This window comes from Ictidomys tridecemlineatus, chromosome 11, assembly GCF_052094955.1.
Source record: "Ictidomys tridecemlineatus isolate mIctTri1 chromosome 11, mIctTri1.hap1, whole genome shotgun sequence".
NCBI classification, from domain to species: Eukaryota; Metazoa; Chordata; class Mammalia; order Rodentia; family Sciuridae; genus Ictidomys; species Ictidomys tridecemlineatus.
In genome coordinates, this window is record NC_135487.1 from 120539076 (window position 1) to 120556776 (window position 17701).

At 38.0% G+C, this 17701-nt stretch overlaps 1 protein-coding gene across 2 annotated transcripts in view; it reads left to right on the forward strand.

The window, feature by feature from the left end:
* Positions 1-17701, forward strand: part of Aim2 (absent in melanoma 2) — a 146326-nt gene that overhangs the window by 118956 nt on the left and 9669 nt on the right. For both annotated transcript variants that reach the window (XM_040287253.2, XM_040287249.2), the window contains 2 exons: positions 14056-14175; positions 17168-17449. In XM_040287253.2, coding sequence (XP_040143187.2) covers positions 17188-17449 — 262 coding nt within the window. In that variant the 5' untranslated portion in view covers positions 14056-14175; positions 17168-17187. The remainder of the gene's footprint in view (positions 1-14055; positions 14176-17167; positions 17450-17701) is intronic.

Consider the following 17701-nt stretch of genomic DNA (forward strand, 5'->3'; position numbering starts at 1 on the left):
AAGTCTAATTTTGGATATATGTATAGCTAATCCTGCTTGCATTTGGATTACATTTGGTTGGAATATAATTATGCATCATTGCACTTTCAGTCTCTGTTTTTGCAGGTGAGGTGAGTTTCCTGTTGGCAGATAGTGTTGGGTATTATTTTGAAACCCATTCATTCCTGAGTTATTTTATTTATATAATTATCTCCATTTTCATCCATGTTGTTGCAAGTGGCAGGTTCTCATTAATTTTATAGTAGAATAATATCCCATTATGTATATGGACATTTTCTTTTATCAGTTTATCAGTTGTAGACACTTAGGTTGTTCCCATTTATTGGATATTGTGAATAGACCTGCAGTTAACATAATAATGCAGATGTTGACATACAGGCCTCATTTCCTCTGAACATATATATACTCAACACTGGAATCACTGAATCACTTTAACTTTTGAGGAACCTCCATACTGTTTTCCACAATGGCGATACTAATTTATGGTCCCACCAACAGTGTGCAAGAGTTCCCTTCTTTGCATGTCTATGCTAGCACTTTTTTACTTTCAGTGTTTTTTAAAATACTTATTATTATTGGAGTGAGGAGATATTTTACTGTGGCTTTGATTTGCATTGCCCTGATGATTGGTAATGTTGAACATTTTTCCATATACCTGTTGGCTATTTGTATGTTTTTTAAATGTCTAGTTTGGTCTTTAATCTGTTGGCACATCATGATTTATTTTTGCTATTGATTTCTTTTTACATATTCTGGATACTAACTTCTTTTCAGATGTGTAGTTTGCAAATATTTCCTCCCATTCTGTAGCTTGTCTCTTTACTCCGTTGTCTCCTTAGATGAGCAGAAGCTATATCAGTTTTGTGTAATCCCATTTGTAATTCTCACCTCTTTCCTGTCTGTTGGGCCATTCTGATGTCCCAAAGTGTATCCCCTATGTTTTTCTTCTATGAGTTTCATAGTTTTAAGTACTATGTTTAAGTCTATAGTCTATTTGCAGTTGATTTTTTTTTTACATATAGTGAGAAATACAGATCTAGTTTATTTTTCTGCAGGTCGATATCCAGCTTTCCCAGCGTACTATGTTGAAGATTGCCCTTTTTCCACGGCACGTTCTTAATACCATTGTAAAAAAAAATCAGTGGGTATACACGCATGGGTTCACTTCTAGGCTCTGTGTTGTGCTCCACTGCTCTATGTCAGTTTTTATGCCAATACTTGGCTATTTTGACTATTACAACTTTGTACTATGTATTGAAATTCAAATCATTTGGTGCCCCCTGCTTTGTTCTGTTTGTTTAATGCTGCTTCGTCTATTCAGAGTTTGTGTGTGTGTGTGTTTCCACACGAATTTTAGGATTTTTTCCCCCTAATTCCATGAAGAATGTCTTAGTAAGGAATTGCACCAAATCAGTAGATTGCTTTGGGTGGTATGGATATTTTTACAACATCAATTCTTCCAATCCTTAATCATGGAGTGTCTTTTTACTGTCTCTCTCTCTCTCTCTCTCTCTCTCTCTCTCTCTCTCTCTCTCTCTGTGTCCTCTTCAATTTCTTTTATCTTTTTTTTTTCTGATTTTCATTGTAAAGATCTTCCATTTCTTTGGTTGAATTTATTCTTTTTTCCTAGCTATTGTAAATAGAATTGTTTCCTCAATGTCTATTCCAGATGACCTGCCATTGCATACAATAATGCTAGTGATGTTTGCATTTTGATCTTGTATCCTGCAGCTTGACTGAACTCATTTATTAGTTCCAAAAGTCTTCTGGTAGAGTCTTCAGGATTTTTATAAATAAGATCATGTCCTCTTTCAACAGTGATAGTTTGACTTTCTCTTTTCCAATTTGGACGCAGTTTATTTATTTGTTTTTCTTGCCCGGTTGTTCTGACTAGGTTGAATAGAAGTGGTGAATTTGGGCATCCTTGTTTTGTTCCATATCTTAGAAAGATAATGTTCCTCATTGAGCTCTTTATTGCAAAAGGTCTTTTTTATATTGACTTTCATTCCTTCTATACTTAATTTGTCCAGAAATTTTATCATGAAGTGTTAATTGAATTTCATAAAATACCTTTTCTACATTTATTGAGATCATTGTTTTGTCATATATGGGGTCTGAAATGTTGTATTATATTTTTGACTTTTATATATTGAACCATTCTTGCATCTTTGGGATGAATCCCACCTGATCATGGTGAATTATCTTTTTAATGTTATGTTGGACACAGTTTGTTAGTATTTTGTTGAAGATTTTTGTTTATCATGGATATTGGCTCATAAATTTATTTCTCTCTCTCTCTCTCTCTCTCTCTCTCTCTCACACACACACACACACACACACACACACACACACACACACACATTATGTCCTTGTCTGCTTTGGGTATAAGGATAATGCTGACATCAAGAATGGGTTTGAAAGAATTCTCCCCTCTTCAATTTTTTAGAAGAATTGGTATAAATAAAGACTTCGGTTCCTGGACTTTTGTTGATAAAAAAACTTTTTATTCCTGATACAGTCTCATTCATTGTTGGTCTGTGCAGGTTTTCTGCTTCTGCATGATTCATTCTTGGTAAGGTTTATTTTTCCAGGAATTTATCTATTTCTTATAGGTCATCAAATTTGTAGTCATATAGTTTTTTGCAGTTATCTCTAATGACGTTTTATATTTATGTGGTATCAGTTATAATGCCTCCTTTTTTCATCTGATTTTATTATTTGAGTTTTATCTCTTTTTCCTAGTCTAGATAAGAGTCTGTCTATTTTGTTTATCCCTCTGAAGAAACAGCTCTTTATTTCTTTGCTTTGTAAAATCTCTATTGCATTAATTTCGGCTCTCAGCTTTATTACTTCTTTTATTCTACCAATTTAATTTTTTAAAAATAATTCCTTGCAGGTACAGTATGTTTATTGGAGATCTTACTGCTTTTTTGAAGTGAGTGTTGATTGCGGTGACCTTCCGTCTTAGTACTTCTTTTGCTGTCTCTCACAGGTTTGACATACTGTGTTTCCATTTTTATCTGTTTAAAGAAATCTTTTAACATTTTTTTTCCATTTCTTCCTCAATCCATTGGTTGTACAAAAGTAAGTAGTTTAATTTACATGTATTTTTATGGTTTCCAAAGGTTCTCTTGTTACTGATTTCTGGCTTTATTACACCGTTGTCAGAAAGATAATTATATAATTTTAAATTTGTCAAATTTTGAGACTTGTTTTTTGGCCTATTATGTGGCCTATCTTGGAGAATGTCCCATGTGCTCCGAAGAAGAATGTGTGTCCTACAGTTGTTGGATGGAATGCTTCTTTAGGTCCATATGGTCTAGAATACAATTTAACCCTTTGGTTTCTTTGTTGATTTTTCTGGCTGGATGATCTCTCCATTGCTGAAAGTAGGTGGTTAAAGTCCTTTACTATATTTGTATTGGAGTCTGTCTATTAATATTTGCTTATACATACAATCAATCCACAAGCACATGAGAAAATGCTCACCATCTCTAGCCATCAGAGAAATGCAAATCAAAACCACCCTAAGATACCATTTCACTCCAGTAAGATTGGCAGCCATGATGAAGTCAAACAACAATAAGTGCTGGCGAGGATGTGGGGAAAAGGGCACACTTGTACACTGATGGTGGGACTGCAAAATGGTGAGGCCAATTTGGAAAGCAGTATGGAGATTCCTGGGAAAGCTGGGAATGGATCCACCATTTGACCCAGCTATCGCCCTTCTCGGACTATTCCCTGAGGACCTTAAAAGAGCGAACTATAGGGATACTGCCACATCAATGATTATAGCAGCACAATTCACAATAGCTAGACTGTGGAACCAACCTAGATGCCCTTCAATAGATGAGTGGATAAAAAAATTGTGGCAGCTATACACAATGGAGTATTATGCAGCACTAAGAAATGACAAAATCATAGAATTTGCAGGGAAATGGATGGCATTAGAGCAGATTATGCTAAGTGAAGCTAGCCAAGCCCTAAAAAACAAATGTCAAATGTCTTCTTTGATATAAAGAGAGCCACTAAGAATAGAACAGGAAGGAAGAGCATGAGGAAAAGACTAACAGTAAACTAAGACGAATGGGGGGAGAGAAAGGGAGAGAGAAGGGAAAACATATGGAAATGGTAGGAGACCTTCAGTGATACACAAAATTATAAGAGGTTATGAGGGGCAAGGAGGAGGGGGGAAAAAGGGAGAGAATTGAACAACAGCAGAGGAGGTAGAGAGGGAAGATGGGAGGGGAGGGGAGGGGAGGGAGGATAGTAGGGGATAGGAAAGGTAGCAGAATACAACAGTCACTAATATGCCATTATGTAAAAATGTGAGTATGTAACAGAAGTGAGTCTGCAATATGTATTTGGGGAGTTCAAAACCCAATTGAGTCAAATGTATGAAAGATGATATATCATGAGCTCTGTAATGTTTTGAACAATCAATAAAAAAATGAAAAAAAATAAAAAAATAAAATTGAAAAAAAATATTTGCTTATATATCTGAATGTTCTGATATTGAGTGCTTATATATTTAGAATTGTTCTTTCCTTTTACTGAATTTACTCTTTTATCATTAGATAATGGTCCATCTTGTCTCTTGGATTTAAAGTCTTATTTTATCTGATATAACAGTGACTACTCCTATTTTCTTCTGGGTTTTATTTCCATTCAACATTTATTCCATTCCTTTACTTTCAGCCTATGCATGCCCTCAGAAGTTTCTTTCTTTCTTTTTTTAAAAAATTATGTATTTATTAATTCTAATCAGTTATACATGACAGTGGAAAGCTCTTTGATTCATTGTACACAGTTGGAGCAGAATTTTTCACTTCTCTGGTTGTGCATGAACTAGAGTCACACCATTCATGCAGTCATACATGTAATGATGTCTGTCTCATTCCACCGTCTTTCCTACCCCTTTGCCCCCTCCTCTCCTCCCCTTTACCCCATCCAAAGTTCCTCCACTTATCCCTTGCCCCCTGCCAATATGGATCAGCATCCACGCATCAGAGAAAATATTCAGCCTTTGTTTTTTACTTAGCAAGATATTCTCCAACTCCATCCATTTATCTGCAAATGCCATGATTTTATTCTCTTTTAAATGCTGAGTAATATTCCATTGTGTATATATGCCACAATTTCTTTATCAATTCATCTATTGAAGGGAATCTAGGGTGCTTCTACAGTCTAGCAATTGTGAATTGTGCTGCTATAAACACTGAAGTGGTTGTGTTATTGTCGTGTGCTGTTTTTAAGTCTTTAGGGTATAGACTGAGGAGTGGGACAGTGGTGTCAAATGGTGTTTCCATCCCAAGTTTTCTAAGGCATCTCTGTACTGCTTTCCAGATTGGTTGCACCAATTTGCAGTCCCACCAGCAATGTGAGTGTGCCTTTTCCCCTACATCCTTGCCAATACTTAATTGTTGTTTTTATTCTTGATAACTGCCATTCTGACTGGGGTGAGATGAAATTTTAGAATGATTTTGATTTGCATTTCTCTAGATACTAGAGATGTTGAACATTTTTTCATTGTTGATTGATTGAATATCATCCTCTGAGAAGTGTCTGTTCAGCTCCTTAGCCCATTTATTGATTGGGTTGTTAGTTTTATTGGTGTTAAGTTTTTCGAGTTATTTATTTATTTATTTTCAAGACTATTGTGAATGGGATAATTTTCCTAATTTCTCTTTCAGAGGATTCATCACTGATTTATAGAAATGCATTTGACTTATGTGTATTGGTTTTATATCCTGCTACTTTGCTGAATTCATTCATTAGTTCTAGAAGTTTTCCTGTGGAATTTTTTGGATCCTCTAATATGGAATCATGCAGTTGGCAAATAATGATAGTTTGAGTTCTTCTTTTCCTATTTGTATCCCTTTAATTTCTTTCATCTGTCTAATTGCTCTGGCTAGCGTTTCAAGGACTATGTGAAAAGAAGTGAAGTGGTGAGAGAGAGCATCCCTGTCTTGTTCCCATTTTTAGAGGGAATGCTCCTAATTTTTCTCCTTTTAGGATGATGTTGGCCTTGGGTTTAGCATAGATAGTTTTTACAATATCAAGATGTGTTCCTACTATCCCTAGTTTTTCTAGTGTTTTGAACATGAGAGGAGTGCTGTATTTTGTCAAATGTTCTCTCTGCATCAATTGATTATAATCATATGATTATACGTATGATTCTTTAAGTCTATTGATGTGATGGATTATGTTTATTGACTTCTGTATGTTGACTCAAACTTGCATCTCTGCAATGAACCCACTTGATCATGGTGTACTGCATTTTAAATATCTTTTTGTATGCAATTCGCCAAAATTTTATTGAAAATTTTTGCATCTATGTTCATCAGGTATATTGGTCTGACATTTTCTTTTCTTTCTTTGATGTCTCTCCATGTGATTTTTGGTATCAGGGTGATACTAGCCTCATAAAATGAGTTTGGAAATGTTTCCTCCTTTTCTATTTCATGAAATAATTTGAGGAAAGCTGGTGTTAATTCTTTTTAGGTCTTGTAGAATTCCACTGAGTATCTGTCTGGTCCTGGACTTTTCTTGGTTGGCAGGCTTATGAAGGCGTTTTCTGTTTCCTTGATTGAAATTGATCTGTTTAAAGTGTGTAAGTCCTCCTGGTTCCATTTGGGTAGGTCATATGCCTCTAGAAATTTGTCGGTGTCTTCGAGGTTCTCATGTGCTGCTGAGAAAAAGGTGTATTGGTTTGTCGATGGATGGAATGTTCTATATATGACTGTTAAGTCTAAATTATTGATTGTTTTAGTGAGTTCTGTAATTTCTTTGTTTAGTTTTTTGTTTGGGAGATCTATCTAGTGGTGAGAGACGTATGTTAAAGTCACCCAGTATTATTGTGGGTTGATCTGTTTCATCTTGTAGTTGAGAAGGGTATGTTTGATATACATAGAGGCTCCATTGTTTGGGGCATAGCTATTTATGATTGTTATATCTTGTTGATGTATTTTTCCCTTAAGTAGAATGCAATGACCTTATTCATCCCTTTTCACTAACTTTGGTTTGAAGTCCACTTTATCTGATGGAGGATGGAAACCCCTGTTTGTGTATGTGGTCCATGTGAGTGAAGGTTTCACCTTCTCGCTCTGTGGATGCCTTTTCCTGTGAGATGAGGCTCTTGAAGGCAGCATATTGATGGGTCTCTTTTTTAATCCAATCTGCCAGTCTGTGTCTTTTAATTGATGAGTTTAGGCCATTGACATTCAGAGTTATAATTGAGACATGGTTTGTATTCCCGCTCATTTTTGTTTATTTTTGGTTTTTAACTTGACTTGGTTTTTCCTTTGACTGACCATTCCTTTTGTGTAATTCTTCCCTATTCAGATTTTCATTGTTGTTTTTCATTCCTCCTCGTGGCATATTTTGCTAAGAATGTTCTGCAGTGCAGGCTTTCTAGTTGTGAATTCCGTTAATTTTGGTTTATCATGGAAGGTTTTTATTTCATCATCAACTCTGAAACTTAATTTTGCTGGATATAAGATTCTTGGTTGGCACCCATTTTCTTTCAGAGCTTGGTATATGTTGTTACAGGGTCTCCTGGCTTTGAGTGTCTGGGTTGAAAAATCTGCTGAGATCCAAATTGGTCTCCCCTATATATTATCTGATTCCTCTCTCTTGAAGCCTTTAAAATTCTATCCTTATTCTGTATGCTAGGCATTTTCATTATGATGTGCCTTGGTGTAGATCTGTTGTAATTTTGTACATTTGGTGTCCTGTAAGCCTCTTGTATTTAATTTTCCAATTCATTCTTCATGTTTGGGACATTTTCTGATATTATCTCATTGAAGAGATTGTATATTCCTTTGGTTTGAATCTCTGTGCCTTCCTCCATCCCAATAAATCTTATATTTGGTCTTTTGATGTTATCCCATAATTCGTGGATGTTCAGTTCATGGTTTCTTACTATCTTCACTGTGTGGTCAACTTTATTTTCAAGTTTGTGTATTTCGTCTTCATTGTGTATGGTTCTGTCTTCCAAGTGATGCTTTCTATTGAGTTTTTTATTTGGTTTATTGTTTCCTTCATTTCAAGGATTTCTAATTGTTTTTTTTTCTTTTCAGAATCCCTATCTCTTTCTTGAAGTGATCTTTTGCTACCTGTATTTGCTTTCTTATCTCTTTGTTGGTGTGATCAATGGTTGCCTGAATTTGCTCTCTTATCTCTTTGTTGGAGAGATCAATTTTTGCCTGTATTTTCTCTCTTAGGTCATTCTTTAATTTGCAGGTCATTTTATTTATGTATATTCTGAACTCCTTCTCTGACATTTCACCTACTGCCCTTCAATGGATTCTATTGTCATAGTGTCTCAGTTTGTTTGTGGGTTCTTTCCTCCCTTGTTTTCTCATGTTGTCTATGTGTCTTCCCCTCTTGCAGTGCAGATTTGAGGTATTGCAGCTTCTACCCTATAATCTTGTAGTGTCCCTTCAAGTTACCAATACCTCACCTTCAAGGGATATATCAATGTTTACAGCACCTAATGCAACCAATAAGTAGCCATAAATCGATTAGCTTCTATTTTGACATTTACAGTTTTGTGGCTATAAACAGAAATGATGAGCTCCATTATCTTCTGCCCTATAGCCAGTAGGTTTGCATAAGGGTTTACAGTTTTTAATGGTGGGCAGGGGGCCAGGGTAGGCTGTGATGTTTATGAGGTAGGATGTGAGAACATAGAGGTATTAGATTATAGGACTAGTGAAAGGGTCATCAAAAGAATTTGGCTGTTAGCAGAAGAAACTAAGAGAGAGAGGCAACCCCTGCAGGGCTCCCTGTTGCCTCTACAATAGGATGGTGTCTGTTAGAACAACTAGTGAACATACCTCTGGTGCAACCCAGCCCACAGGGACCTTGGTGATGGCTTTTCCAGGCTCTGATTGTTGTCCCTAGATGGAAGCAGTCATGTCCCTTGTTGGTGGCAGCAGCAGCATCAAGCCCATAGATACCTTGATGTTGGGTTTCCAGGCCCCACTCAGTGTCCCAAGGTGGAAACTGCCCCAGCTAAAGATGGCAGAGATAGCAGCTGGGTACCCTAAGATGGCAGTGGGGGTGTTCCAAGATGGAGGCAATCACTTTCAGAGATGGGGCTGGAAGAATGGGCTGCACGATGGCATTGGGTGGCCTGTTCATCGATGCTGCAGTGTGGTGTGTGGTGCTGCAAGGGGCAGCTGCCTCCTGGCCCTGTCTGATGTCCCGTGGTGGAGATTATCATGTGGGGAGGGCCATGGCAGGGGCTGCGATGTCCCCAAATGGAGGTGGCTTAGATGCAGCCACACACTGGTGAGTAGGGAACCACAGTGTCTGTTCCTCCCGGGCAGCGGGTGGTGTGGTGTTCCTCTTGAGTGGTGCTCAGCTCCGGGGTGGATCGGCCTCTCCTCCGAGGTTTCTTGTGAGTAAGTATAATTAGGTCTTCAATTTTTATCCGTTCAGTCATTTCATATCTTTTCATTGAAGAATTTAATTCATTCAAGGAAATTATTGGCAGATAAGTTTGCATTTTGTATGCATTTTGTACCTTTTTTTCTGGGGATTTTTTTTTTTTTTAGCCCCTTTTATTTCTTTCTCATTCTCTTATGGTCTACTTTTGTGGTTTACTCTACTAGTGTGTTTTGATTATTTGTGTATTATTTTGTGTTTATTATAGATATTTGCTGTGTGGTTTTCATGAGAGTTACAAAAACATCTTTTGATTAGGACAAACTTTTAAAAATGATAGCAGTATAACATGATCATAAAAATAAGAAAAAATGAAGAGAGAAAATATACTAATTAAAAAGTCAGCAAAGACATTCCATTTCTTCACATGTTTTGATTTTTTTGATATTTTATTTTTTATCTTTCTATTTTCCTTATCTCTTAAAATTAAGGCAATTGTTATTTTTAATTTTTTTTGTTCTTCAGGCTACATATGAATGGCTTATGCACCATGTTTGTAATATTAGAACATTGTATAATTACTCTTACCAGTGAGTTTTATACCTTGCTAATGGGAGCAATGGCCAGCATCTCTTTGGAGGGGTGGGGTTCTTCTCCCTGCCCAAGAGGATGTAAGCCACCCTAAAACTTAAAGTCTTAAATAATTAATAAATAACAAAACACAAATATTCAGACATATATTTACAAAAGCAAAACCCCTGATAGATCTAGTCCATGTGGGTGCTAGAACTAGACAAAGAAAAGAAGGCTTCAGTGGTTTATTTAAGGCGCTACATAAGTGGTTTATTTAAGGCAGTACATCAAAGGCAGGGATAAGGTTTCAAGAGCAGAGTCTTGTTTCATGATGTCTTGCAGTCAGTAGGTTGATTGACATCTTGACAGGTCACACCCATCTCAGATGCTTTATGGGCAATAGCAAAGTGGGATAGAAATTCACACTGTCCCTGGGCAAATGTCCACTGGTCATTCCCAGACACCAGATGTTTCAGTCATGGAAGACACCATTAGGGGCTTCCATGTACGGTCACCCACATGCAACCCATGGACAGCTTGGGACACCTTGCTCCGTTTTCCTCTTACTCATGAGTCAGTCTGTCTCTGTCTCTCTGTCTCTGTCTCTGTCTCTGTCTCTCTCTCTCTCTCTCTCTCTAATTAGAGAGCTCCCTTTATCATTTCTTATAGGAGAAATCTGGTGCAAGTATGTTTTCTCAGTTTTTGTTAGGGAGTACCTTTGTTTCTTCTTAATTTCTAAAGGATGTCTTGGCTGGATGCAGTATTATCCGTTGATAGTTTGTCCTTCTGTACAGTGAAAGTCTCTTGCCACTCTCCTGGTCTATGAGGTCTCTGTTTACAGGTAAATTAGGGAAACTCTTATTTTTATTTGTTTCTTTTCTCTTGTTGCCTTGACTCCTTTACCTTTAGACTTGGTTAGCTTGATTACTGTATGTGTTGCTGTGGACTTGGCTGAGTTAAATTTGACAGGTCGTCTTTGATCTTCTGGTTCCTAGGTATTTGTTTTCTTCTCTTGCCTTCTATGATTTCTTTGAATCTTTTCTGCTTCAGTGGCATTCTCAAGTTCCCTTTGTAGCCCAATAACCCAAATATTAACTTCCTTAAAGTCTCTATAAGCTTTCTTCATTTCTCCTCATTCTTTTTTCCTTTCTTCTCTTCCAACTCTATATTTTGAGCTCACTGTTTCTTTCTTGTGTTTGGTCTCTTCCATTACTGATGTCTTCTGTTGTGTCTTTCTATTGCGTTTAGAGTATTTTTCAGCTCAAGGATTTGTTTGATTTTTAAAATTACTTCCATCTTTCTGTTAAGTTTCTGTGTTATATTATCGAATCATTTCTCTGAGCTCTCTTGAAGCTGATTGAGTTTCCCTAAACGAGCTGTTTTAAATTTCCCATGCTAAAGTTCGCCCATACTGGTTGCATTCTGGTCAGTGTATTCCAGTTTATTTTGAATATTGAGTGAGGTGATAGTTTACTGAAAAAGTTTTTGATGCTTGTTGGTATGGTGATGTTGTCTAAACATTAAAGGAATAGGTGTTCCGGTCTTCCCAACCTGGCTTTGTTTGTGCCTGTCTTCATGGAAAGTCTAACTGCTTGTTTTCTTTGAGCCTAGAGTCCCTTCCACGATTTTAACACTTTATTGCATCGAGGCTTACCAGGAATCAGCTATCCATGTGCGATAACTGTTTCAGTACTAGACAGTGGTCTAATTCCATGTTTATTCCAAATCAACAGTTACTGTATTGACCAGCATGAAGCAGGGCGGTCGCTAAAAAGGGCAGGCCATCCCCAGGAGTCTCTCTGGGGCTGGGAGAGGCCCAGACATCTCATTCACAGTCACCAGCCTGTGGTCAGGTACTTCACAGCCCTGGGCAAAAGCACCATGGAAGGGCTAGCCCCAGGCTGCTGTGCCATGCCTCTGGCCACCAGTGCCCCTGAACTGTGTCCTACCCGGAGCTCACAGCCCACAGAGACCATGCAGCACTGGGAAGGAAGAAGACGCATATTGGTATAGGTTTCCTTGTGTTCTTGGGGCCCAAGACCGCCACAGCCAGCCACAGGGGATGCTAAGTGGAGGATAGTTGTGAGAGACACTATTTCTGCCCTCTAGCAGGGCTGTTCCAGAGGCGCCATTTGCAGGTGCTGATCTGGGCTTGGCAGCCATTAGGACCTGCCCGTTTCTCGAGCCCGTCACTGAGTTCCAAGGCAAACTCAGAACTTGTTACCTGGTCCTACCCTCACTGAATGGCGTCCTACTCTGTCACCCCCTGAGCAACGTTTCCTCAGTTTCCCAGAGGAGGACAGGTGAGAGGATTAGAAATAAAAACAAACAAACCCACAAATACAGGAGAGTGGGACCCGGTGGGAAAGCCAAGCCCTAATGAGGCTTGGCTGACCCCATTGCGGGCTCAGCACGTTTATTATACTGGTTTTTGGTTTTTTAATTTCTATTTGTTTTAATTAGTTACACATGACAGTACAACGACCTTGACATATCATACATTTGAATCAGATGGGATATAATTTCTCATTTCTCTGAGTGTACAGGTTGCAGAATCACATTGGTCATGCAGTCACGTAGATACCCACAGCAATGGATTGACTGTGAGAAAGCGTCTTCAAGATAAACAAAGTCATGAGCAGGAACAGCTCAGTTAAGAGCTTATCAGAATCAAAATGCATTCTGCTGTCATCTATACCTCGTTTTAAAAAATCCTGAAAATTTGGAATACCTAGTAAAAGTAAAAAGAAAAAAAAACAGCTTATCAGCTTGCACTTAGATCTCTACTACCTCCCGACAGCTGGTGTTTGATCCCAGGACTGTTTGAACCAATAAATTCTGTGAGGCACCGAACTCCCTTTTGAACAGGGCGTCACCAGCCACTGAGCATTCTCCATTGCGATGGTTTAAAGAACCCTGTAATGTATTCACAGCTCCTGACATTACTCCATGTTGTTCTGAGGAGGAATTAGGCTGGTGAAGGTGCAGCAATTTGGCCACCAAGGCTGACACCAACCTGGGTCACACCTGAATCTCACAGCCACAAGGACCTTCTCAGTCTTAAGCCTTACAGCACAGCTGTCAGGGACACAGGCCAAAGCACCAGCCCATCCCCCTGGGACATAAGTTTCTGCCTAGTCCCAGAGCAGGTCTAGAGGCTCCATGTATGAGCGCTGACCTGTGTTACCCAAGGTTGGGGGACAGGTGGTGGAAACAGCCCCTTGACCATGAAGGGTGGTATTAGACTGGGTCACATCAGGACCACACAGTCACAGGGACTTATGCAGTCTCAGGAGGACAAGGGTGTACCTAGGCCCACACTGAGGCTGGTAATGATGTAGGCCAAACTTGTGTTCTTTCAGCAGCATGTAGGTTAGTGTGTGATGTCTGGCAGGTCTAGAAGCTTTGTCTGTGAGCTCCTGGATAGGTAGACACACTTTTGGTTTCTGCCTAAGGCCACATATCAGCCCAACAGGCTGGGCTCTGAGCTCAAAGGCAAAGTCTTAGGCTAAATTTCATGCCCTGATGCCCAGTGGGTGGAGCCTGGCTCCTGGTTTCTTGGCCCTAAGTTGGGGGAGGTCTGGTGGAGGTTCTCAGTGGCCTGACTACACAGGTTTTAAGAGTCCAGACTGGGGCTCTGGAGCACGGGGCTCACCCTGGCAGGCCTGGCACTGGGGTTCAAGTTGAAGTCGTGGTCCTAATTCCTTCTCTTCCTTACAAGGAAGAGACATTCTCTCCATATTACTTGGAGCTGGGGAAGAAGTGACGTGGGTGACTCCTTTTTTCCTGTGTCCTTCAATGTGCCTTTTCTTCCTGTTGTACTAAAACCAGGCACTCGGGAGTCTCACCTGGCTTCTTTAGCTAATGAGAACACAGTTTGGTGTGTGAACAGCTGTTCAAATTGATGTTTCTGTGGGGAGAGGACCACAGGAGAGTCTTAGCCACCATCTTGTGGAAAAGGGATAAGTCGTTTAGGCTAAGAAAATGATTGCCAGTTATTATGATATTATTATTGGAATTATAAGAGGGTTAGATACTTATGATGCTCTCCAAATCACAGCCAATAACATCAGCTTTTTTTTTTTTAAGCGTTATTGCACATTCTCTGAACAATAAAAAAGCAGTTGGCAAAAGAAGGAACAAAGGGTCTGGATTCAACAATTTGAGTTCACACCGTTTTATTGCCATTCACTAGCTGTGGGGCCTCAGGTAAGCCATTCCATCTTGAAAAGCTAATTTAGCCTGTAATAATTGAGAGATTATAATAAATGAAAATGTATTTTTCAGACATATCATGCTGGGTACTTATACCTAGGGGTAGAAATTATCCCATTTTAGAGATAAATGGGCACTTCCTAAATATTTTCTTTCCTTTGTACTATACACATTCCATGTGGAAGCACTTGGTAAATTGCAGAACACTCTCCAGTGATCAGTTATTATGCATGATGCAGAATCATGCTTCTTAAATCACAGTGTGTGGACTTTGGGGCCACAAAGTCACCAAATTGATCTGAATGCATTTGATTTCTGTATAAATTTTACATAATAACAAATATCTTATTGTTTTTTTTTTTATGTTTTGTGGTGCTAGAGGTCAAACCCAGGGCCGTGTGCACGCTAGGCAAGCACTCGACCTGGGAGCTATATCTGTATTCCAACAAGTACTTCAAAACAACTTTTTAAAGAAGTGGACAGATATTATGAAGTAAAATGCTAATTTTACATTCATTAGATAAAAATAAAACTTCAGAGAAATAGCTGTCTTAATTTTCTCATTAAAATGTGATTATGTTATTTTACAAGAGGGTTCTAGCAAGATTAATGTCATGTAGACAAGTAAGAAGCATGCTGAGTTGACTATCACATTACGGATATTTAACCAAAGCTAACTTCCTTACTGCTTTCTTGAGTAAGGAAGGACTAGAACATTTGAGAAGATTAATTTCCCAGGTATTTTAGGGGCATTCTTTATTTTGAAAATGGTGCTGATAATAGTTTTGGTTTTTAACTCTACATGTTTTCAGTCCTTACCTACTGGAAAATTAATAAGGCCATTTTAACCATAATAACTTTATTAACACTGTCTCTATGGATGGAGTCTTCAGGCTTCTGAAATTCATGATCCATTATTTTCTAGTAATAAACATGCCATCTTTCATTCTTTGGCTTATTTCTTGAACCTCATATGTTGCTTCTCTGGAAGTTACTAATTGCTAGTAATGCCAAACATCTTTTTTTGAAAGTTTATTAGACATTTGAGCAAACATTGCTTATTCATATATTTTGCCCACTTTTCAGATAGACCATTTATATTTTTCTTATTGGTTTGTGATTCTCTATATATTTGGAAAGCAAATCTTCTGTTAGTTACACACATTGAAGATCGTATCTTCCCAGTTTATTTTCACTTTATTTACTGTGTGTGTGTGTTTTTCCTACAAAGAGGTTTAGAATGTGCACATACTCAAATTTGACTTTAGGCTTTTCTTATCTGGCTCTTTTTGAGCCTTATTTAAGAAATGCTTTTACCTCAATGTGATAAGAAGTCTTGTGTTTTCTTCAACAGCATCACGAAATATATATTGTGTGTGTGTTGTGAGATAATGATTCAATATTGTAATTCCTCATATATAAGTGTCTGAACACTTTTCGTGTTCAGACATCCTTTCCTTGTGATGTATAATGTCACTTTGATCAGATACCATGCTTTTATTTCTGTTTCCATACTCTATTATTAGTTAATTTTTTTCTGTGACACTATCATATCATTATATAATAATATATTACAGACATAATAAACTCATTATATATATTTATGTGAAGGATTGGTAAATTAGGAAGAATAGTGGTTTCAAACAAACATTTTGAACTTATTTTGTATAATTTTGTCTTTATCCTTTGATGTAGATTTTAGGATCATCTTGTTAAGTTCTCCAGGAAAAGCCTTTTGAGATTTTGCTTGGAGTTTATAGACTAATTTGGCAAAACTGCCATCTTCATTTTATTGAATTCTTCCATTCAAAATATCTTACATATCCGTAATTAATTATGTACTTTAAGTCTATCACTAAAGTTATAACGCTCTTTAAAGCATTGTATATTTTTATTACATATTCTAAATACTTTGTAGGTTTGTTATTATTAGAAATTATACTATTTTATTCAATGTTTTCTCCCTTTGGATTATTACTGAAATAAAGAAATGAGGCTTTTGCATATGTTAACCTTATATTTAGAATCAATGCTCATTCTTATTTCTAATAGTTTTTGTATTATTTTTGATACCATACAAAGACAATCATATTACTACAATATTGTATAGGCATAAAACCCAATAAGTCAATGGAATGGAAAAAAAGAATTAAAAAATGGACCAAATCATATTTGACAAAGGATTTTTGACAAAGCACAAAGGTCAATGAGTGGAAAAAGAATAAAATCATGGCAAAACTAATATCCATGTGAAAAACATGAACTTTGAATCAGACCGTGTACCATATACAAAATGATTCAAAAGAGGTCGTAGATACAAGTGCCAAAAGGCCAAACTATAAAATTTCTAGAGGAAAATATAGGACAAAGTCTTCTGATCTTGCTGGACGTGACACTAAAAGCATGATCCATGAAAGAGCAAATTAATAAATTGGATTTCAGCTACTGTATGCATACATACATCAAGATTTTCAAATTGTATGCTTGAAATAAATTCACTGTGTTGTGTGTCAGTATGTTCAACAATTCCGTTTGCAGAGTGAATCCTGTTCTCTAAGAATTACAGATTCATTGTAACACCTCTGAAGATGTCCTTTCTCAGTAGTAGTGGGCATCTTGCTTAATAAATATCCTTAATGTACTGTAAAATGTACTGTAGACATTTTACTCTCCCTTTAAAAAGATGTTAACTCTGAGCAAGGTTGAGCACACCTGTGATCCCAGTGATTGGGGAGGGTGAGGCAGACGGATTGCAAGTTTGAGGCCAATCTCAGCAAGTTAGTGAGACCCTGTCTCAAAATAAAGTATAAAATTAGCTGGGGATGCAACTCAGTGGAGTTCAATTCCCAATACCATCAATCAATCAATCAATCAATCAAAAATAGATAGGAAAAGAAAGAGTGGGGGTGGGGAGGAGATATTAACCTCTCACCTCGCTTATTTAACTTTGGGTGGTGTAACTTTATGTGTTTTGGGTTTCTTATAGGCTGACCCCAAAGTTGGGAGATGGAGAGCAAATACAGAGAAATGCTGTTACTGAGGGGCCTGGATAACATCACTGATGAGGAACTGGATAGGTTCAAGTTCTTTATTCCAGATGAATTCACGATTGCCAAGAGCAAACTGCAGACTGCAAACAGGACAGAGTTAGCCAACTTGCTGATTCAAAATGCCGGTGTGGTGCCTGCGGTGACTAAGACCATACGTATCTTCCAGAGGCTGAATTATATGCACGTGGCAAAAAGTCTTCAGGACGAGAAGGCAAGAGGTACATGGAGTTCTTCACCTTTTCTGGCATCAGAGGGAGGAGACCCCGGGGCACACTGGGATTTGTTTGCTAGCGCAGATGTCCATTTGACCCCTTTTACTGATAATTGCTAGAAGCGGTTTTTAGAAATTCCACCAATGCAGCCCAGCATGAGTGTGCCACCTCTGGTTCCAGCCCTCAGAACGGTTTTCTCATGTTCCCTTTGCCCATCTTTGCTTCCGGTCCACTTGCAGTGACCAAGCACACAGGATG